The sequence below is a fragment of the Eulemur rufifrons genome, chromosome 13 (genome assembly GCF_041146395.1).
Source record: "Eulemur rufifrons isolate Redbay chromosome 13, OSU_ERuf_1, whole genome shotgun sequence".
In the NCBI taxonomy this organism is placed as follows: Eukaryota; Metazoa; Chordata; class Mammalia; order Primates; family Lemuridae; genus Eulemur; species Eulemur rufifrons.
In genome coordinates this window covers 13,183,579-13,206,500 of record NC_090995.1, presented here as the reverse complement: position 1 = coordinate 13,206,500, position 22,922 = coordinate 13,183,579, and the positions used below count along the sequence as shown (strand labels likewise).

General features: G+C 39.4%; 1 protein-coding gene across 3 annotated transcripts in view; it reads right to left on the bottom strand.

The window, feature by feature from the left end:
- The window catches only part of LIN54 (lin-54 DREAM MuvB core complex component), a 35,515-nt gene extending 26,526 nt beyond the window's left edge, over positions 1 to 8,989 (bottom strand). Inside the window, exons 1-2 of one of the 3 annotated variants that reach the window (XM_069485563.1) lie at positions 8,939 to 8,989; positions 4,296 to 4,419 (exon numbers count right to left, since the gene is read on the bottom strand). In XM_069485563.1, the coding sequence (XP_069341664.1) occupies positions 4,296 to 4,419; positions 8,939 to 8,959 (145 nt within the window). In that variant the 5' untranslated portion in view covers positions 8,960 to 8,989. Of the gene's footprint in view, positions 1 to 4,295; positions 4,420 to 8,275 lie in introns of all 3 variants that reach the window. The other 2 variants (XM_069485561.1, XM_069485562.1) reach the window with 2 other exon arrangements.
- Positions 8,990 to 22,922: the final 13,933 nt, after the last annotated feature.

Here is a 22,922-nt window from a genome sequence, read left to right as displayed (position 1 = left end):
CTCCACAGACAGATTCAAGCAAGTACGCAAGTTATTCAATTTCACCTTGAAATCAATTTACCAGCATTAATATTCTACTGTCAGTTATTCTCCAAGAATCAAAAGGGACACGTTCCAAAAAGTCACAGACGAGCTAGGCTGGGGCAAGAAGTCAGATTATCTGAGCAAGGCCAAATTCTATGTGAGATTAGTTCATTAATGAGTAGTTTTGCATAGCGATGATGTTTTGCTCCCATGAAACAACCTTGTATCATGGGAGTTCTGATAATGAGAACCTCTGTAATTCATTTAATGATCTCAAAAGTTTTGTGTGGTGGTTGGTATCTACATTTTACAGAAATAAGATGAACAAATAATATATTTACCCAAAATCACAGGGAAAACCAATGAAAAGCCACGATTAAAAACCTAAGCCTCCCAAAAGCTCCCATCACATCACCATGCCACCTCCGTGACATATATTCACTCGACAAGCCACAGTCACCGAACCACATCTAAGTGCCAGACACTAGAGAGAGGGAAGACGGTGCAGGGAGGGGTGAAAAGAGAGAGAGGCAAGCTAAGAGACCTACCAGCACTATAGTACAAACACACAATGGAACATTATTCTGCCCGAAAGGGGGACTTCTGATTCAGGCTACAACGTGGATGGACCTGGAGGACATTATGCTGAGTGAGGTAAGCCAGGAAGAAAAGGATAACTACCACATGCTTCCATCTGGCTGCGATATATAGAGCAGGCAACGTCACAGGGACAGAAAGCAGCACGGTGGCCGCCGGGGCTGCGGGGCAGGGAGGAACGGGGAGCTGGCGTTTCATGGGTACAGAGCTTCAGTTCTGTAAGATGAAGAAAGTTCTGGAGATGGTGGTACAACAATGTAAATGTACTTAATGCCAATGCACCAGACACTCAAAAATAGTTAAAATGCTAAATTTTACTGTGATTTTTAAAAACTAAATTTTTTTTAGAAAAGAACTAGATGACGCACAAAAAACAAACAAAAACTACCATCAAGAAAAGTCCCAGGTGTGGTAGAGGAGACAGCCAAGAAGACCAAGTGTTGCAATAGAGTGTGAAAAGGCCAGCGTGGGGTGCACCCGGAGTCCCCGTCACTCGGAGGCTAAGGCGGGAGGATCGCTCACCCAGGAATTCGAGAACAGCCGGGGCAACATAGTGAGACCTTACCTCAAAAAAAGAAATAAAGAGCCAGTGTGAACTTTAACAGGCGTTTAACTAAAGATAAGGACTTGGTAAGTATCATCAAATTTTATGGTAATATAAAGGACAGGGTCAGAGGAAAAGTACCTGACTACACCTAGAAGTCAAAAACTTCCAAGATGAGCATCCAAAAGACAAGATGGATGAGTCAGCCCTGGGGAACAGCAAAGAAAGGCATTCCAGGTAAAACGAACAGTGCCAAGAATCTAAGTCCTGAGAGAACATAATCCATTTGGTGATCTCTTAAAATAAGTTAAATCAGTAGGTTTGGACCTGACAGAAGGTGAAAATAAAGAAGGAATGCATTAAATCACAAATGTCTTTCATGTTAAAAAAAAAAAACACTGGTGTTTGATCTTAATCCTGACAGATCCAGGCCAAGAAATGGAAAGGCCAAGAAAATTTTAAGCAAGGGTGTGACAAAATCAGATCTGTAGTTTAGAAAAATCACTTACATACAACTATTAAGTTTATCTTGACCAAAAGATAGAAAAAGATGCCCATCTTCAATGAGAAGCCCAAAAATCATTAAAAAGCAACCTCAATGTACCCTGAAAGAGCACTACCTACAAAAAAACATGCATGTATAAAGACTGCACCATTAGCAATGACGGAATCTACTTGCGATATAATTAATTAGACAGGACAGCTACTTTGGTGCTTTAAAATTTGGCTTCTATGAATTTTAAAAGGCTAGGAGGAACTAGTTAAAAATAGAAATTATGCCTCTAAAATGAGCTTAATGCCAACAATGCCAGTGAAATTCAACAGATGTCTATCTCTGCATTTTGTAGGGCTATTGAGTCTGTCTGCAATTAAAAGGTAAAGCTACCATTAGTCTGCAACGTATTATAAACAACCCAAAGACCAAGCAACGGCATCCATGACAGTCCATGACAGTCAAGGTGAACTCTTCACGTTAAGCAAAAATTCATTCAGACTCTCTGCAAATACCACAGTGGTTTAGCATACAATGCTCCCCTCCCCCTTAACTAAAAATCTCAGGGACTCTTTCAGACTTACCACAGTAAAGAACACTGCACCGAGGCCGGGCGTGGTGGCTCACGCCTGTAATCCCAGCACTCTGGGAGGCCGAGGTGGGCGGATCGTTTGAGCTCAGGAGCTCGAGACCAGCCTGAGCAAGAGCGAGACCCCATCTCTACTAAAAATAGGAAGAAATTATATGGACAGCTAAAAATATATATAGAAAAAATTAGCCGGGCATGGTGGTGCATGCCTGTAGTCCCAACTACTCGGGAGGCTGAGACAGGAGGATCCCTTGAGCTCAGGAGTTTGAGGTTGCTGTGAGCTAGGCAGACGCCACGGCACTCACTCTAGCCTGGGCAACAGAGCGAGACTCTGTCTCAAAAAAAAAAAAAAAAAAAAAAAGAACACTGCACCGAGGCATTCATTCCAGGTAACCCCCTCTGCCTACCCAAAACCTCTCAGGGGACTGGTGGCCGCCTTTTCATCAATGCAGCCAAGCCGTGCTCACTTTCAGCCGATCGCAACCCACTTCCTAAACCAGCTCCAAACCCAAATCATACCTGCCTCCCATGACAGCCCTCAAGACAGCAGCCTCCCGTACTGTCACAAATCTCTTCTGAGGGCCGAGAGAGAAAGAGAACAGTTACTCACTCAACAATGCCCTGACACTATAATCTTCCTGTCCCTTCTCTCACTTGCTAAAATGAGAAGCCTCCTCCTTACATACAATCCAAAGCCTCAGGAAAATGACAAACCACTGCCATTGTCTTCAGAGTTACCTACTGCTATGTCTGAAATCTATTAAAGGCAGTAGTAGGTTGTTTTAAAACACATGCTAGGGACGATCGGTTAACATTTGAAGTTCCCTCATCAAGAATATGCATTCTAGGGATGGGTAATTAATCTGAAAGTCTCTAGTCAAAAGTCTGCCATCTGAAGGTGCTTTCCATATAAGCCTTTAGCTCAATGGAAATTAGAAATGGTCTTATAATTGGTGAAAAGAAAAATGCAGCGTAGCTCTGAATCAAAGACCAGTCACTACGGCTGTGTGATTTTTCTCTAGAAGAACTGAGCTGCTTGCATAGCTGCTTGCCAGACAAGGGGTAAGATAGTCGGACTCAACCAAGACATTAGAGAAAGAAACAGGGGAGAGAATCCACGATGTTTGCAAGGGAGTGATCATGACGTGTCATGGACTCATCTTCAGTACGGAAGAATCTGAGGACAGGAAGGGGTTGATTACTGGGAAAGTGGAAGAAGCGATGGATCAGAGATGTCAAAGTCAAGGATTACAGTGTCGAGAGTATAAAGGCAAGTAAACTGGAAGAATAAAGAGAATGGAACCCTTGAAGTCAAGAATGCTGAGGTGATACAGTTACTGGTGATGACAAATTTTAAAGTATAAAAGAAAAGAAAACCGGGCCACACTAAGGAGTATGCTGGTAAAAGTAACAGATCTAAAAATCTGTCATCACTTAAGTAATTACTATCACTGTGACAATTTTCTGTTCATAGAGAACTACATATAGAATATATTAAAATGCTGAAACCAAAAATTCAAGTAGAAACCATGAAATACTATACTCGTGTGTATTAATTTAAATCTATTAGACTCAGCACGTGTGCTCTAGAGACAAATTGCCTAGGTTTCAATTCCAGCTTAGCCACTGGTTAGCTGAGTGCCTCCACTTCCATGCTGGCAAATGGGTTGTTATTAGTGCCTACTCCATAGGATTGCTGGAGAATTGTGTAAGTCACCGTACGTAAAGAGCTGAGGATGGTGCCTGGCACACAGTGAACGCTATATACGTGTTAGCTACTATTAATGTTCTTAGAGTTTAAGACTTTGCTACTTTCATGGTAAACTTCTACCAAAAACTAAGGAGACTAAAGTAATGGACTGATTTTGAGATAAGGCATTTTGCTTGAAACATTCATTTAATAAGAGTAACATTTCTTATTAACTAGTTTGGTTTATAGTAATATGCTATACTTGTTTCACTAAGACATTTTAAGGTGATAGAACAGGCTTTTTTAAACCTAAAAGGAAGATAAACACGTAGCTTAATAAACTATAAAGAAATATGACCTGCAATGACCGGTGGTGAGACTTGAGTTGTCTGTCCTGTAACTGCTTTACTATTAATTGGTTTTGCAAAGATCAGCTTCGTGATTACTGGACCAGAGGTTGGTGTTCGAGGCTTCTTAGCAATCTGAAACATATAAATATCTATGAAGACCATTTGTTTCTATAAAACACCTATTAAATAAAAAATTATACAAAGGATTCATACACGGTAGTACGTGTAAAACCAGTGCATTTAACAAAATCTAGGTATTAATGTTGAAAATATTTAAAATGTAGCCATTTATCAAAATATTAAAATGATCACATCCTTAAGCCCATATATAATAATACCTTTGCATTTTATTATAAATCTTTATTTTAGTCCCTTGGATATATTCATATGATGAAAATCAGATCTATGATTAATAATTATTAATAAATAATACTGTTTAATAATAAAACATTATGGCACAGCAATACTTTTCAAAATAATAAATTATTCAATAATAAAAAGATAAAGTTAATAAACTACAGTACAAATGATGAAGCCACCTATATATACAATTACATTGGCCCCTAGATGCAAAATATAAATACACATCAAAGATAGGCTTATGCTTAGATTTTCAATGCTAGATCTATATCAGGTGTAGACAAAGGAAGAATTGAACAAGTTCAAGTCTTAGGATACAAAAGAAACAAGTCTGGTAGAACAAAGACTATTATAAAGGCAAAGGCTCTGAAATATTATTTGCTAAAATACTGTTTACTATACTTTAAATTCCATGAAGGGAGGGTCTCTATTTTATTCATCTTCGATCCGAAGTTACATATTGGCCAACTGTTGACCTGAACTAAAATTCTCCATAAGTCAAGTGTTTTTATATTGAAATTACCACCATTTGCAAAGACATAGCTGCTTCTGAAAGAAGCAGAAATTTAAACCAATTATAAAAACCAAAGAATTTTAGAGTGAACATTAAATATTAGAACATTAAATATTAATTTTATCTTTTGGCAGATATGAAAATTGAAACCCTGAAAGTACTATCTATTATAGGAAATAATGACTCAAATGAATGAACATGACCAGCTTGAATAACAGAAATACACCAGAAGCTAAAACAGATCATAAGACTAGATGTATCAGCTCTTTGTGCTTCAAATTATAAATTAAACTAAACAACAAATTATCTTACACTCAGAATATATTATTTTCTTACACTCAGGATATATTATTGACAAAACAAAATGCATATGAAATACAAATCACTTAAAAAAATGTGATCATTACTATATTTAAAAATACCCAGCTTGCAAAACTATGACACACCCAAATAAATTTATAATTGTACTTTAGAAAAGTGATGTAATTTAGAGACATACAGAAAAAAACATTTCCCAAGTGTGATTATTGACCTAAAACTCTAAAGTCAAAATTTTACCTATATACATAGCATTAATGATCTCAAGAAGTAAAAGTATTGATAGTCTAGCTAGATCTGCCAGAAATCCATATCTAGCAATAATTAACCTTAGCTATAAAGATTATGGGCTTAAAGTATTTCCCCATTTTTAACTGATTTTCACAATCATATGAGTATATGAATACTTACCAATAAGGGAAAAAAATACAAGCAATACAATCAAAAGCACATTAATTATTCAAATAAACAATTTCATCTTGCCCTGTGGTTGGTTTTTAGTGGTGCATTGCTGAAAATAAAAACTTCCCATTCCATTAAGGAACTATGATTTTTTTGCATTATGAATTCAAGCTATCTTAGAACAATATTACTTTATTAAGTAAAACAAAGCATAAACGATCATTTTTAACAAGTTTATCTGATCAACAGATTAAAACAAAAATAAAAAATTTTAAAAACTTTACAAATAAGGTAGCCAAATATGTCATCAAATAATATAAGCAAGTAATTTTTGGCACTGTGTTGGATAGATTCAGGAGCTAGTAAGGAGTTATGTTGTCCGAAACAGTCAATTATTTACAATTCTTATATACGGTGCATAGGAAACATGGGAAAGTGTTTTTATATCTGTAATTAAATGTCACTATACCTCCGCTACTGACTCGGGCCTCAACTGTCACCTCTTTCCTTCCCTTTTTCAAGATTGGCCTCCTTCTTCCACCCTTCCCTGTTGTCCATACCCTAACAGTCTCAATACTCTGATTAAATTTAAGACAACACTGAGGACTGTCTAGGTAAAAAAAAAAAAAGGCAAACAATAGAGAATCTTGTACTCCATGTAATACTAAACTAAATATTCTGGTGTCTAAAAAGAAAAAAATATAGATGCATAGTTTTTTGGTTTCTTTCTGTGCTTCAGAGCTTTGTACGTTTCTTCTGAGTTGGAAAGATGTGAATTGCCTAAAATAACTGGACAAGTGCAAGAATATTCCACATGCATTTCATTTTTGTTATTTTTTTAAAAATAGAAGTTCTTTTTTAATATATAGGATCAGGTTTTAGGAAAGTAACAATAATAAAACAAGTTATAAGAATTAGACCCCAGTCTTTATTTTTATTGTCAATACTTGGGGAATTATAGCAGAGAACTAATGGATACAAGTACACTGGTCATTGGAACAATTTGTATACCTTGCTCTCATAAATGAAAAAAATGACACTCTGATTCATGTTATCAGTTTCTTTTGAACATGATTATGATCCAAATTGCCAAAGCCAGATAAACTCTGATAAGCCCACTAAAACAAGTTTCAAAACTTGAGGACAAGATGCTTGATGGTGATAGGATATTTCACTCAAGAGATCCTCAGCAAAAATAAGTATAAGGAACTGAGAGATAAGTGAGAGATGACAGTGAGCAAGAAAGACAAGAGCGTTAAATGTTTAACAGTGGCAGCAGGGACATGTACAGATTACAAAACTTGAAAAATCTTATAAAGTTCTTAAATGCAAAGCCCACGGAAAGTTTCTAATTCTTTTGCTAACATAGTAACCAAAACATTACTTCTAATTATCAGCTATGAGTGGGTAGTTTCCCAAAACCTTCCTACTTCTTTATACATTTCCTTTGCTACTTTAATTCATGCCTTCTCTCTTCTCAAAAGCAACTCTTTCAAACAGGGAATGCATTTTTGTTTCCTGGTCATAAATGGATCATTGTGTTTCTACAAGTAGTGGTGGCCTGAGAAAGCCTATTTGGGCATGAAAATCTGGAAATCACCTAATATATGTTCTGGTAAACTTCTAACTTGGGGTCCTAGTCATATTAATAATAGGTACCATTTTGAAGGATCCTCAGTGTTTTGAGAACTGTACTATGTATTTCATCATGATCAGTCATCTTAAGCTAAAGTCAAAAACTCAGAGAAGTAACGTACCCAAAGGTCCAGAACTGGTAGGATAGCATAGCGGCAACTCAAACCCAGTTGGCCCAGCTCTAAAGCCTCTATACATTATTATCTTCTATCATATGTCACTGTCTTTCCCATACTGCAAACCCGAATCATAGTAATCAAAAGTAAACTCCAAATGAGCAGCACACACTGGCCAGCATGCACTACTGATAGCTCTGAGGGTGTCTCAGAGCACCAACGTTTTCCCACCCTTTGGCCATCTGTTAACCGAAAAAAATTTTAACTCCACGATTTCTTGAAAGACCTGCAGCCAGTCTGGCATCTTTATACCAGCAAAACATCCTTGTAATCAAACTACCATGAAGAATAAAATGCATTTTAAAATGAGTCAAAGGCTATACATACATTAATTTGGAATTTAACCAAAATCACGTTGGCTCTAAGTTCTCTGGAAAATCTTCCATAAGCATTAGACATATCAAACTTACAAAAAGAAACCACACAAATTACTTAAAGCAACATTCAAAAGAATTCAGTAACAAGTACGCATTTAATAGCCCTACAAACACAACTCTGAATCAGTTCAACTTTTTAAACATGCATTTTAATTAATAAGCCCCCTTTTTTGTTTTTTTTTTTTTGTTTGTTTGTTTTCTTTTACCTGTACTGTTTTTAACTGTTGGGTCTGTAACACAGAGGGCTGAGTTGTAGTATTAATCAGTTGACTTCCTGGGGTCAGTGCTGAGACACCAATGACAGGTTTCACCTCGGGCCTCCCTCCAATGGTAACTACTTTAATCTGCTGCGGTGGCAACTTAGCATCTCCTGACTGGGCCTGAGTGGTAACTTTCTGAGCTTGGGGTAGTTGGCTATGGGGCAGTGCTAAAACAATTGGTGAACCAGACTTGCCCAAAGTTGTTAAAATTAACTTCTGTCCATCTGGCTTAAGGGTCTGATTGCCAAGTTTAAGGTCAGATGTCTGTGATACTTTGTTTAAAATAATCTGATTGGCTGAGATGGTCACAGGAGTCTGAGCACCAAGTTTTTGAAGGCCACTTGGAAAAGCTGGTTTCACTGTGGTATTGGAATCTGCTTTAGTAATTGTGGTGTTCACTGCAACTTGGTTAGTGTGGTTACTGTACACTGTGATTGGCTCCGTGGAAATGGGCGTGGCTGTAGCGTCCCCGGTAGAATTTATGTTGACAATTTCTTCCAGTTCTGTCTCCATGGGAATTGGGGATGAAACAATAACAGCCTCAATACTATCATCATCCACTAAAGTTATACCAGTGTCCATTATCTCCTCTGGAAGCAAACTATTCACCTCAGCTGGCACCACCTCCATGATCGTGCTCCTGCTAGAAAGCTGATCGGGCACTGCAACAAAGGTGAAAAATAGGTAAGTTGCTAGGTTTCAAAACAGATGTACGAGAAGAAAAAATATGCAAGAAAAATACAAATGACAAAATAACCACTTTTTATTGATGTATAATTAAATGAAGGATATTTCTGACGCTTTTATTTTTAACTAGGCCTACATTCATGTATTTATTTCTTATCTGGGTTAAACCGTTTTAACACATCCTCAACCTTCAAAGAATCTGAAATATACGTCCTATGGAACACAAGACTAGAAGCAAACATTCTCATCCATCCTGCCTCGATCCAGAAGTGTCCCGCATTCAGGCAACAGTAGGTCATGTAATCACATGAAACTCCTTTCCACTGCCCTCTCCTGAAATTTTTTATCTTCGATGTGCCTGATCATCTTATTTCTTCCCAGTTTTTTTTTTTTTCTCCCTTTCATTGACAGACTTGAAAACTGCTGATTCACACAAGGAAATAAAGGTTTAAATATTAACATATTGGAAATTATTTGAAAATCCCCAATGAGCTAGGTCCTAGCACGAGGGTACCAGGGCATTTATAAAAATCCATCCAATATCCCAATTTCATGTTAAAGGAGTTTCTCGAGTAATCCATCTCAGCTCATGTGGTCTTGCAAGTTTGATCAATTGCCTTTATACCAAGAAAACTTTTATGTGGAAAAAAGACCCTCCTCAGCCATTTAAAAGTGTCAAAAAGGGAACCATTTAAGAGGTGTACCGCCAGTCCTCACGAAGGGGAAAAAAACGGTAATAATAAGAAAGCACGGTGGACAAATTAGCACTGTGATGCTTTCAGCCAAAGGTCATGCAGAACTTCCAGTAAAGGAAATCAGTTCTGTTATCTTCACGTATCGAACACAGCATGTCATGTTTATGATGAACTAAATAGCAGTAAATGATTTGCCCAGAGAACAAAGATCCATAGAAACCTAATCAGCAATTTTCTTCTCTTCCCTTTTTTAAAATATAAAAATACAATATGCATCCCAAGATTAAGAGTAACACACATGAGTGGCAAATTATAATTATCAGCATTGGCGAAGACTACTACTGGCAAAATAAACCATCATTACTGAGCACTTACTATGCATCCATGATGACGTAATTATCCTCATGACAACTCAGATATAGGTGCCACCATTATCCCCATTTTACAGGTGAGGAAATATAGAAAGGTCAAATAATTTGCCCAAGGTCACATAGCTACTAAATAGTAGAGCCAGGACTCAAACTCAGGCTTTTATGATGCCAAAGCTAACAATTTTAATCACCCAATTATATTGCCTTAAATTTTTACCACTGATGTTTTTAAACGGAGAAAAAAATAAATCTACTGTAAATAAATCTACTCTTTTACAGTCAATCTCCTATCCCAAAATCTCACCCTATACAACCACTGATCTATTTTATCATTATAGATTAGTTTGCCTTTTTGCTCATTCTGGTTTTTTTTTTTTTTTTTTTGAGTGCCCTGGTGTCAGCCTCACTCACAAAAACCTCAAACTCCTGGGCTCAAGAGATCTTCCCACCTCAGCCTCCCAAGTAGCTGGAACTTACAGGCATGCACCACCACATCTGGCTAATTTTTCCATTTTTACTAGAAACAGTGTCTCGTTCTTGCTCAAGCTGGTCTCGAACGCCTCACCTCAAGAGATCTTCCTGCCTCAGCCTCCCAGAGGGCTGGGATTACAGGCGTGAGCCATCACGCCCAGCTTTTTGCTCATTCGAGAACGTCATATAAATGGAATGATATATTATGTACTCATGACATAAAGCAATCATATACTATGAGTTTTTTCTCTCAGCATTCTTTTTCTATTATTTTTTTTCTTTTTGGGAGATAGGGTCTCGCCCTGTTGCCCGAGGTAGAGTGCAGAGGCATCATCATAGCTCACTGCAGCCTCCAACTCCTAGGCTCAAGCGATCCTCCTGCCTCAGCCTCCCAAGTAGCTGGGACTACAGGCATGCACCACCACGCCTGGCTAATTTTTAAATTTTCTGGTAGAGGCAGGGCCTCGCTATTGCCAGGCTGGTCTTGAAATCCTGAGCTCAAGTGATCATACCAGCTCAGCCTCCCAAAGTGCTAGGATTACAGGCGTGAGCCACCTCGCCTGGCCTTAGCATGCTTCTTGAGATTTATCTTTATTTTTGTACTTATTAGTAGTTGTGTTCCTTTTTACTAATGAGTAATATTCCATTATACAAATGTACCACAAAGCGTATATGCATTCACCTGTTAATGGACATTTAGAATGTTTCTAGTTTGGAAATATTATGAATAATGCTGCTAAGAACATTCAAATTCAAGTTTTTTGTGGATACATTTTTTTTCTTTTCTTTTGAGTAAGTACCTAGAAGTAGAACTGCTGGATCATAAAGTAAGTGTATTTTTAATTTTGCATGAAATTGCCAAACTATTTCCCAACTTGACGGTTACCATTTTATACACACCAGCAATGTGTAAGAGTTTCAGCTGCTCCACAGCCTTGCCAACAATTGGTACTGTCAGTTTGCTGGTCTTTTTAATTTTAGCCATTTTTGGATGGGCTCGGTGGCTCACGCCTATAATCCCAGCACTTTGGGAGACCAAGGCGGGAGGATCCCTTGAGGCCAGGAGTTTGAGACCAGCCTGGGCAACACAGTGAGACCTTCTCTCTACAAAAAATACAAAGATTACCCAGGCAAGGTAGCATGTGCCTGAGGCTGAGGCAGGAGGATCACTTGAGATCAGCAGTTTGAGGCTGCTGTGAGCTATGATGACACCACGGCACTCTCGCCCAGGCAATAGAGTGAGACTCTGTCTAAAAACAAACAAACAATAAAAAAAAAAAAAAAAAACCAAAAAAAAACCTCGCCATTCTAGTGGGCATGAAGCAGCATCTCATTGTGGTTTTAATTTGCAATTCCCAGATGACTAATGATGTTATGCATCTTTTCATGTACATACTGCCTATTTGTGTATCTTCTTTTGAAAAGTGCCGGTTAAAATCTTTGTTATGTTTTTCTTTTTAAAAATACTGGGTTTAGGCCGGGCGCGGTGGCTCACGCCTGTAATCCTAGCACTCTGGGAGGCCGAGGCGGGTGGATCGATCGAGGTCAGGAGTTCGAGACCAGCCTGAGCAAGAGCGAGACCCCGTCTCTACTAAAAATAGAAAGAAATTATATGGACAGCTAAAATATATACATACAAAAAATTAGCCAGGCATGGTGGTGCATGCCTGTAGTCCCAGCTACTCGGGAGGCTGAGGCAGGAGGATCGCTTGAGCTCAGGAGTTTGAGGTTGCTGTGAGCTAGGCTGACGCCATGGCACTCACTCTAGCCTGGGCAACAGAGTGAGACTCTGTCTCAAAAAAAAAAAAAAAAAAAAAAAAAAAATACTGGGTTTATAGTGTTCACATTGAGTTGGACAACTTGTTTACATACACGGCACAATCACCAGTCACAGGAACCTGCAGCTCAAAGGCATCGCGAGGGTTCTGGGGCCGAGAGCACTAGCACGCCTTGACCTTCGGCTCCTGCTGATCAGAAGAAGCACTGTGGCTCGTACGGGCATCCACGACACAGGCGTGCAAAAATACCAACACCACATGCACACTCGGCAGGGAAAGTCACAACAACAGTACACAACAAAGGCCCCGCCCACAGTCACAGTAGCTTTCTTCCCCTGCGGTCAACCTTGCCCAAGCCCCCCCAGCTGACTCTGGACACCGCGCCCTGCTGAAGGATGACTTCTGTGCCCACATCCAACAGAGCCGTGGGAGTTCGATTCCTTCCTCTTCCTGAAGTTCCCCAGCACATTTAGTGATGCGGGCATGGCCTTTGGTCCCCCCTTAGGGACACAGAGACCTCAGCCCAACCCCTACTCATCTTTCTCCTTAAAGCACCTGAAGTTAAAGAAGAGGAGCAGGGAGAGGTCAGGTCACAGAGGAGACGGTGGCTCCACACCAATAAACAAAGACTTGCGTTTACTTTCATTTTCAAGCACCCACCCCTGCAGCTCGAACAAACTTCTAAGGTTTTCAACCCACCCGAAGCTACAGCCTCACCACCGACACCGTGTTTCCATCTCCGAGGACTCCTCGACTCAGCAACCACAGCCACACGGCCGCTCAGCCGTGTGCAATAACGGGGCTGAGTGTGCAATCACCAACGCCCCATTCAGACAGCTTGTTTCAACGCTACCCGTCAGCTAAGCCTGTGAATATTAACAGCAGGACTCTCACTCCCCCCGTCCCGACTGCCCTTGCCCACGACCTGGGTGAGACCACTCACTTCCAGATGCCAGAGGGTCTTTTCGTATCTCCCGACCTAGCCCACAAAGCCCTCATCTTTCCTTGTTCGAAAAGCCACGCCTCTGCTAGCACCCCCTCCTCACGTCCAAAACTGTCCAGAACTGTGAGGGGTCTGGGATTTTACACCTTCTCTGCAAGCTGACAAAGTAGCCTAGTGCTGTTTCATGGAACCTGGCAGAAGACACACTAGTCCTCGGTCAGAGACAAAGGTCCTTGACTCACAGCACAGAAAGGAACACGAGCATCAGGTGTGTAGCAGTTTCCCGAGAGCCCCCAAGTCCCACAGGGAAGACATGGAGGGGCCCAGGTAAATGCCACAAACGCAGTTGGCCTGCACCGCAACTGAGAACCCCTGAGCCCAGGGAATCCAAATTTTTATAATGGGCTGAAGCAAACCCGCCCTTTGCCCAGAGGAAGATACCATCTTTATTACACTGGACAATAAGCAAACCTGCCCTTCGCTACAGCAAGAGACACTGTCTCTATTGTCCAAAGAAGTTTGCTGTACAAGCAAGTATCCTCGAAAGGAGCACTTAAAATAGCTGTCACTGCTTCACCTGCAAGAGGGACAGAAACGCAAAGACCCATGAAGAGCTGGGCACAACAGTGCACACCTGTAGTCCCAGCCACTCAGGCAGCGGGAGGATCAGTTGACACCAGGAGTTCAAGGCTGCAGTACACTATGCTCACACCTGCGAACAGCCACTGCACTCCAGCCTGGGCAACAGAGCCAGACCCCCCACCCACCCCCAATCTCTAAAAAAAAAAAGACCCATGGAGAATTGTCTCCCAACAGTGTATCTCCCTACTTATTTATCTTAGCAATGTTGAGCAATTCAAGTGCACAGGTCTTACACATATCTTGTTAACTTTATCCTTATTTCATGTTTTTGATACTGTTATAAATGGCCTTCCCTCGCCCCTGCATTTTCCCATTATTTACTGGTATGGAGAAATAAAACTGATTTTTATATATTGTCCATATATCCTACAACCTAGTTAACTCACATATTAATTCTGGTAGCTTTTCAATGTAGATTCCTTAAGATATTTTACAAAGACAATCCATGTTATCTGCAAGTAACATCTGTTTTTCTTCTTTTCCAGTCAGCATATTTTTTATTCCTTTTGCCTTACTACACTTGCTAGGACCTCCAGAAAAACGCTGACTGTCAGTGGTGAGAGCAGACATCCTTGCCTTGTTCCCAATCTTATCTGTTAGGTGTAGCAGGCTTTTCACAGATTTCCTTTACCAGGTTGAGAAAATTTACTTCTGTCCCCCGTTTGCAGAGTTTTTTCTTAAGGGTAACTGGATGTTTAATTCTGTCATATGCTTTTTCTGCAACTAGTGAAATAATCATATGGCTTTTCATTTTTTTCCGTCTCTGAATTATATTGGTTTTTCGATGACTAAACCAATTTTGCATTCCTGAAATAAACCCCATTTCTTTGTATATATTGATGAATTCTATTTTGCTAATATTTTGTTAAACATTTTTGTCTATGTTCATGAGGGATACTGATCTGCAGTTTTCTTACAGTGTCTGCCTAGGTCCAATGCTAGCCTAATACGATGTGGTGGGGTGGGTGCCTTCCAATTTTCAGGAAAAGTTTGCAAAGGATTGTTTACTTCTTCCTTAAATATTTGCTAGAATTCACCAGTGAGGCCATCGAGATACAAAGCTTTCTTGTGGGAAGGTTTTAAACTATATATGTATATGTGTGTGTGTGTATGTACACACACACACACACACACACACATACATATATAGTTTTTTGGTTTGGGGTTTTTTTTTTGTTTTTTTTTTTTTGAGACAGGGTCTCGACCTGTCACCCGGGCTAGAGTACAGTGGCATCAGCCTAGCTCACAGCAACCTCAAACTCGTGGGCTCAAGCGATCCTCCTGCTCAGCCTCCCATGTAGCTGGGACTGCAGGTGTGTGCCACCCACCTGGCTAATTTTTCTATTTTTGTAGGGGTGGGGTTGTCTCACTCTTGCTCAGGCTGGTCTCAAACTCCTGGCCTCAAGCGATCCTTTACCTCAGCCTCCCAAAGCGCTAGGATTACAGGTGTCAGCCACTGTGCTTGGCCTTCATTTTCTTGAATAGAGGTAGGGTTATTCAGGTCATCTCTTTCTTCTTGAGTGACCTTTGATATTTGAGAATTTGGTGTCTTACAAGGAATTTGTCTATTTTCTGAGTTGCTAGACGTATTAGCATAAAGTTATACATAATATTCTTTTATCTCAATGTCTGTAGGATCTGTAGAATATTCTTTCTTCATTCTTCATATTGGTAATTTGTCTTCTCTCCTTTACTTCTTGATTAGTCTGGCTCAGGGGTAGGGAACCTGCAGCCGTAAGGCCACATGTGGGTCCTTTTGACCGAATCCAAATTTTACAGAACAAATCCTTTTGTTTTTATTAATACATTTTTGTCATTTATATTTTTATTTTATTTTTAAAATGAATGTATTTAAAATGCCAAAGAATAAAGTAAGTTTCAACGAAATAATCCTCCCACATTGACCAGCACAATTAGAAGAGGAAACCTTAAGGGCTAAATTGACGGCCGCTACGCTCATGATGTAGTTCTAACTTCCCCCACCTGACTGGCACCACGACCACGCCAGGCTGGTTGGCAAGAGTTTATGGGGGTCTAGCACACCAGTCCGTTATCAGCTTTTGACAACGGTGCACTGTGTTTCTGTTTGAAGTGGAATTTGTGAATAGCTGCACAGCTCAACAGTATTTTCTTAATTCTATCTGCCTAACAGCTCATCATGTCCAAGAAGACCAAGAGAACACTGAAGGAAGAAAACAGATTTTTTAAGGAGGATTGGGAATTGCAATGTTATCTTGTTTCTGCTAAAGATAAGATGATTTGCTTGCTTTGTGATACTGCAGTATCAACATTAAAGAAACTCAATGCTCATCAGCATTATAACATTCATAAGGACCACACATATTTTAAATTAGAAAGAGAGTTGCAAAAGGTTGTATTGTAGAAATTAAAAGATGAACAGCAAAGGCAAAGACAATTCTCTCAAGCAACAGTAAGACCTGGAAATAATGCCACTGAAGCAACTTACAAAGTTGCTTCTATACTTGGGGGGAAAAGGGAAACCATTCAGTGATGCAGAAAGTGTGAAAAAATGCATTGTCAAAGTTGTAGGATGGATCAGCTGATACTACTGATTTGGTGCAGGTTATATACTTCATGTGGGTCATAACAGAGGATTTTCTTTGCTATGAAGAGTTACTCACTTTGGGCACTCTTGCGAACAGAACACGGTGAATAGACACTTTCAATGACTTTCAAGGTAAATGTCATGAAGTTGGACAGAATTTGGTAAATTTAGTGAGTGTATGTACAGACAGTGCACCCTCCATGACAGGAAAACAGGAAGGGCTTATTGCACAGATAAAAAAAAGTATTAACAGATCCAGATGCTCTCATTTCTTTTCATTGTATCTTGCATCAGCAGAATCTCCGTGGTAAAGCTACTATTTTCAAGTGACACTTTGCAACAAGTTGTAAGTATTGTTAACTGTATTGGTGCAAATGCAACACTGTATCAACATTAGTTTCCTACCACACTAAAGTTTAATGACGAGGTATTCAGTGCGGATTTGCTATGTCATTTTAAAGTGTGTTAGCTATCACAGGGACAGGTGTTAGCCAGAATTTTATCTCTGCAAGGACAGACAGTTAAATTTTACGAAGGACAGAATCAGCAATGTGAATTATTGAAAGAAGATTTCTAGAGGAATGCAGTATTTCTGTGTGATATTATGCCAAATCAAAACAACTTGAATATTTCTTTGCAAGGTAAAACTAAGTCTATATATGATATGTGGCAAAAAGTCCAAGCATTTCAAAAAAAACTATCTTTTTTCAAAACACTTTTTCAAAAGGAAATTTCAGATGAACATTTTCCCCAGTTAGCAAAGGTCCCTGATGAGCAGGACGATATATGCGAATCATTTGAAGATACTCAGCTGCTATAGATCTATTAATTGAAGAATACAATGAAAGGTCCATTGACTTTGAGAATCAGGACATCACACTCAAATTAGCATTTCACCCTCACGTAGTTGATGTGACCAAGGCACCTAAAGAACTGCAGATGGAATTGATTGAGCTCTCAGTAGATGACATTTTAAAACTACTGTTTGGGCCAACTAAAATATATATAGAAAAAATTAGCCGGGCATGGTGGCGCATGCCTGTAGTCCCAGCTACTCGGGAGGATCGCTTAAGCCCAGGAGTTGGAGGTTGCTGTGAGCTAGGCTGACGCCATGGCACTCACTCTAGCCCGGGCAACAAAGCGAGACTCTGTCTCAAAATAAATAAATAAATTAATTAATTAAAAATAAAAATAAATAAAAAATAAATAGATAAATAAAAATAAAAAATAAAAAAAATAAAACCACTGTTTGATGCTAAGAAAGATCCAACTGAAATATGGGAAAGTGCAGTAGAATAACCATGCCTTCAGCAACATGCCCGAAGAAAGCTTTCTTGCTTTTTCAGCCACTTATTGCTGTGGATCTACATCATCCTACCTAACCCAAGTCAAGATGTCCTTAAGGTCACAAACGACTGATACCCATCTAGAGCAGTGGACCCCAGCCTTCTGGCACCAGGGACTGGTTTCATGGAAGACAATTTTTTCATGGATGGGCGTGGGCGTGGGGGGTGCTGCAGCAGAGCTCTGCAGCCCTCGGGTTGGGGACCACAGATCTAGAGGATCATCAAAACTGCGGATCTCCATGCTGCAACCAAATATTCAAATGCTTTCCAACAAAAAGCAGACACAACAAGGTCATTCAAACGTTAGTTAAAGTTAACAAATAGTTTTCCTTTTCTGCAATTATTAAGTACACAGTAGATTTTTACAAAATAACGTACATTTTTAAGTATATCTAATTGAAGTTTCTTGAATGAGGCCTTATTTGATTACAGCTAAATTAATGCAGCCTTCCTACATGAAAACATTCCCCACCTGTGGTTTGGCTGCAGATTTATCAATTTTATTGACCTCTCCAAAGAACCGTTTTTGGCTTCATTGATTTTCTCCATTGTCCATTTTTTTTATTTAACTGGCTATTATCTTTACCTCTTTCCTTCTGCTTACTTTAATTTGTTCTTTGTGTAGAATCTTAAGAGGGAAGCACAGATCAGGGTTCACCAAACTATAGCCTGTTGGCTAATCAGGCCCATGGTCTGCCTATGTATTGCTTCCCGCCTAAGAATGGTTCTTTACATTTTTCAACGGTTGGGACGGAAACCCCCAAAATGTAAACGACTTAGATGGCTCGCAAAGCCTCAAATATTTGCTATCTGGCCCTTTACAGAAAAAATTTGTCAACCCCTGGTTTAGATGATTGATTTTAAACCTTTCTTCTTTTCTACAGTAAGCCTTTAATGTGAAAAATTCCCCCCAAAGCTGCTTTAGATGCATCCGATTAATTTCAGTATGGGTTTATTATCATTCGGTTCAAATGTTTTCTAATATTCCTTGTGATTTTATCTTTGACACATGGACAATAAGGAAGTATGCTATCTAATTCTAAGATATTTGGAGATTTTCTAGCTATCTTGTTACTAATTTCTAATTTAATTCTATTACTATCCAGAGAACGTAATACTCTGTAACATTTTCATCATTTGAAAGTAGAAACTTATTTTACAACTCAGTATGTAGTCTATCTTGGCAAACATTCCACGAGCACTTGAAAAGAATACGTATTCTATAGTTGCTGAGGGTAGTGTTCTGTTAATGTCAATCAGGTCAAGCTGGTTGATGGTGTTATTCATATCTTTGATATTCTCATTTTTTTAGGGTGTTAAAAATCCCCACATATGGTGATGGATTTGTCTGTTTCTCCTCTTTTATGCATTTTTGCTTCATATTAATATATTCTGAAGCTCTGTTATTAGAAGAACATGTGTTTTTATTTGTCCTGTTAAGAGAAAGACTAAGAGTTACAGGAGTAAGAGTCTCCCTTTGCACTAGGAGCAAAGTTCAAACTTGTAACAAGAAAAGTTGTGATTGGTTTGGCCAGACTCTATGCAGTATGAGGCTGTGTGGAGTTCCAGAGCCAGGACACCTCACAAGCCACTGAGCAGACTGTAGATGACTGCGTTATGATGAGACGTCCTTATCTATTTCAATCAGGGGCAAAGGCAGGGCATGGTGGCCTTTGCTAAAAGAAACTCTCAAAAGGAGCTTGTGGGCATGGCAGGAAAGGGTTTGGCCATCTAGTTACATGAATCATCACCCTAATTTTATCCCTTGGGAATGGAAGCTATGTATTAAATACTAGCCCATGCAACCTCACGGTCACTGTGCTGATGACCACTCCAAGAAAAGAGCGGATCTTCACAGGCCGAGAGAGCTGGGTAGCTTTAGTCCACCTCACCTGTATGAGGGTGTGGCAGAGAAAGAATCCAGAACGTATGTTTAGTTCATGTAAGCTCTAAAGGCAAAGTATATTCCTGGAAGCCAATAAAATGAGATGTTTCTCCCCCCTCACAATTGAATGTTGAGTGGTTTAAGTCCAACGAGAGTTAAAGTGTAGTGATTTTTAAATTTGTCTTAACTGTTAAAAAAAAATATCTAAAATAGCACCCCATCCTCATTTCCACTGCCCAGGTACTCTATCCCATTACTCTGGTATTTCCATGATAGCATCTAACACAAACAGAGGTATCCAGTCTGTTTACAGTCTTATCCCTCCCCTGCTGCTTTAGAATGCAAAACTACACGGGGGGCCGGGCGCGGTGGTTCACTCCTGTAATCCTAGCACTCTGGGAGGCCGAGGACGGCGGATCCTTTGAACTCAGGAGTTTCAGACCAGCCTGAGCAAGCGCGAGACCCCGTCTCTACTAAAAATAGAAAATATTAGCCAGGCATGGTGGCACATGCACATGGTGGCACAGTAGTCCCAGCTACTCGGGAGGCTGAGGTAAGGAGTCTGAGGTTGCTGTGAGCTAGGCTGACGCCACGAAACTCTAGCCCGGGGAACCGAGTGAGACTCTGTCTCAAAAATAAATAAATAAATAAATAAATAAAATAAAATAAAATAAAACTACATGAGGATAGGAACTTGTTTGCCTTCATCACCACTGCATCCCCATCCCCAGTACCTAGAACAGAGCTCGCAAATATTCACTTAATATAAATCTCAACAATGAAAAAATTAATCATGGAGAAGGGGTGTCATCTAAAACTCTAGAATTATTTATGTTGGGCTTTGAAAATAACTTTTATCTATTTGAGTAGGACAGGTATACATAATGCTCTGGGACTTAATAACACTTTAAATAAACCCACATCACCATAAGACACACTAACAAGCTGAGAAACTCCTTTCTAATAAGTTTTAAAATACTCAGATTTAACTTTTAACCAATATCCTCTGCGATTACATTCTATCTTAATATCGGCAAGGTTCTCTTAGTTTTTAACTAGTTTATAATTTTTATCAGTCTTTTAATTAATAAATACTTATTGCTTCTCAACTTTGTGGAAGGCACTATGGGAAATTAATCAAAGACCGTGCCCTGAAAGAGCTTAGAAATCAATAGATGAGTGGCATGGCCACCGTTGTACTTTGGGAGGATTAACCTCATCTCAGTATTTTACTGCCTGGAGGCAGGGAGACCAGTTAGAAAGCTGTTACAGTAATTAGTTCAAGATAGAGATAAATAGAAGGTCTGATTTAGGATAGTAACAATGAAAAAGAAGTCAATTAAGTATAAAATAAAAAATATGATACAAATACTCTAAGCTTTTATATTTTTAAAAAAGAATGTCTTATACTAAATAGGATATTACCACTGCAGAAACACTCTTCCTTTACTGGTTACAGGAAGAGAACAAAAGGTGAACAACTGTTTTCATTCTTGCACATAATATAAAGTGGTGACATATTAATGCATTACAGATGAGCAAGTAATTTGTGAGACGTTTAGAAAAACATAATCTGGAGTGTTTAAGGACTATATAGTTGAACCTTGAACAACATGGGTTTGAACTGCACAGGTCCACTTATATGCAGAGTTTTTTTTCAATAAGTATATTGAGGCCGGGCACGGTGGCTCACGCCTGTAATCCTAGCACTCTGGGAGGCCGAGGTGGGCGGATCCTTTGAGCTCAGGAGTTCGAGACCAGCCTGAGCAAGAGCGAGACCCCATCTCTACTAAAAAAAAAAATAGAAAGAAATTATATGGACAGCTAAAAATATATATAGAAAAAATTAGCCGGGCATGGTGGTGCATGCCTGTAGTCCCAGCTACTTGGGAGGCTGAGACAGGAGGATCGCTTGAGCCCAGGAGTTTGAAGTTGCTGTGAGCTAGGCTGACGCCACGGCACTCACACTAGCCTGGGCAACAGAGTGAGACTCTGTCTCAAAAAAATAAATAAATAAATAAGTATATTGAAAAACTTTTTTGGAAATTTGTGACATTTTTGAAAAAGCTCACAGATGAACCACGTAGCCTAGAAATATCAAGAAAATTAAGAAAAAGGTATAGCATGAATGTATAAAATATATGTAGATACTAATCTATTTTATCATTTACTACCATAAAATATATATAAATCAATTATAAAAAGTTAAAATTTATCAAAACTTACAAACACACAGACCATACATGTCGCCATGTGCAGTCCAGAGAAATGTAAGCAATGTAAACATGAAGTATTAAATCGCAACTGCATAAAATTAACTGTAGTTCGCACTGTTCTACCATAATAATTTCACAGCCACTTCCTATTGCTATTGCAGTGAGCTCAACTGTTGCCACTGTCCATGAGTACCCAAGTATCTGTTTAAAATGCCATGTGACATTAATCATCTCTGTGTGAGCAGTTCAGTAAATTGCACATGGCAGTAAAAAGTGATCTCTGGCAGTTCTCATGCATTTTTCATCATCTTCAGTGCAATACTGTAAATTTTGAATAACACCAGGGGACCCGTAGGAAATGCCACTAGTGACACTGGAAGTGCTCCCAAGAATCAGAGAAAAGTCATGACATTACAAGCAAAAGTTGCATGGGATGCACACAGATTGAGGTCTGCAGCTGCAACTGCCCGCCATATCAAGATCAATGAACCCAACAGCATAAGGACCATTGTAAAAAAAGAAAAGAAAATTTATGAAGCCGTCACTGCAGCTATGTCAGCAGGCATAAAAACTTTGCACTTTTCCCAAAATACCTTTTCATTTTGTATCGAAAATGCAGCTTTTACGTGGGTACAAGACTGTTATAAGAAAGACAGACCTATGGACTCTTATTATTCAAGAAAAAGTGAAGTCGTTATAATGACAACTTATAGCAAAAGAAAGGTGAAGAATCTAAAGCTGGAGAATTTAATGCCAGCAAAGGATGGTTTGATAATTTTAGAAAGAGGTTTGGCTTTAAAAAATGTCAAGATAACAGGAGAAGCAGCTTCTGTCGACCAAGAGACAGCAGACAGCCTCCCAGAGGCCAGTAAGAAAATCCCTGAGGAGAGAGGACATCTGCCTGAATTGGTTTTTAATGCAGGCCAAAGTGTCCTATTCTGGGGGGGGGGAGGGGGGGAGTACAAAGGACATATATTAGTGAGGAAGAGAAGT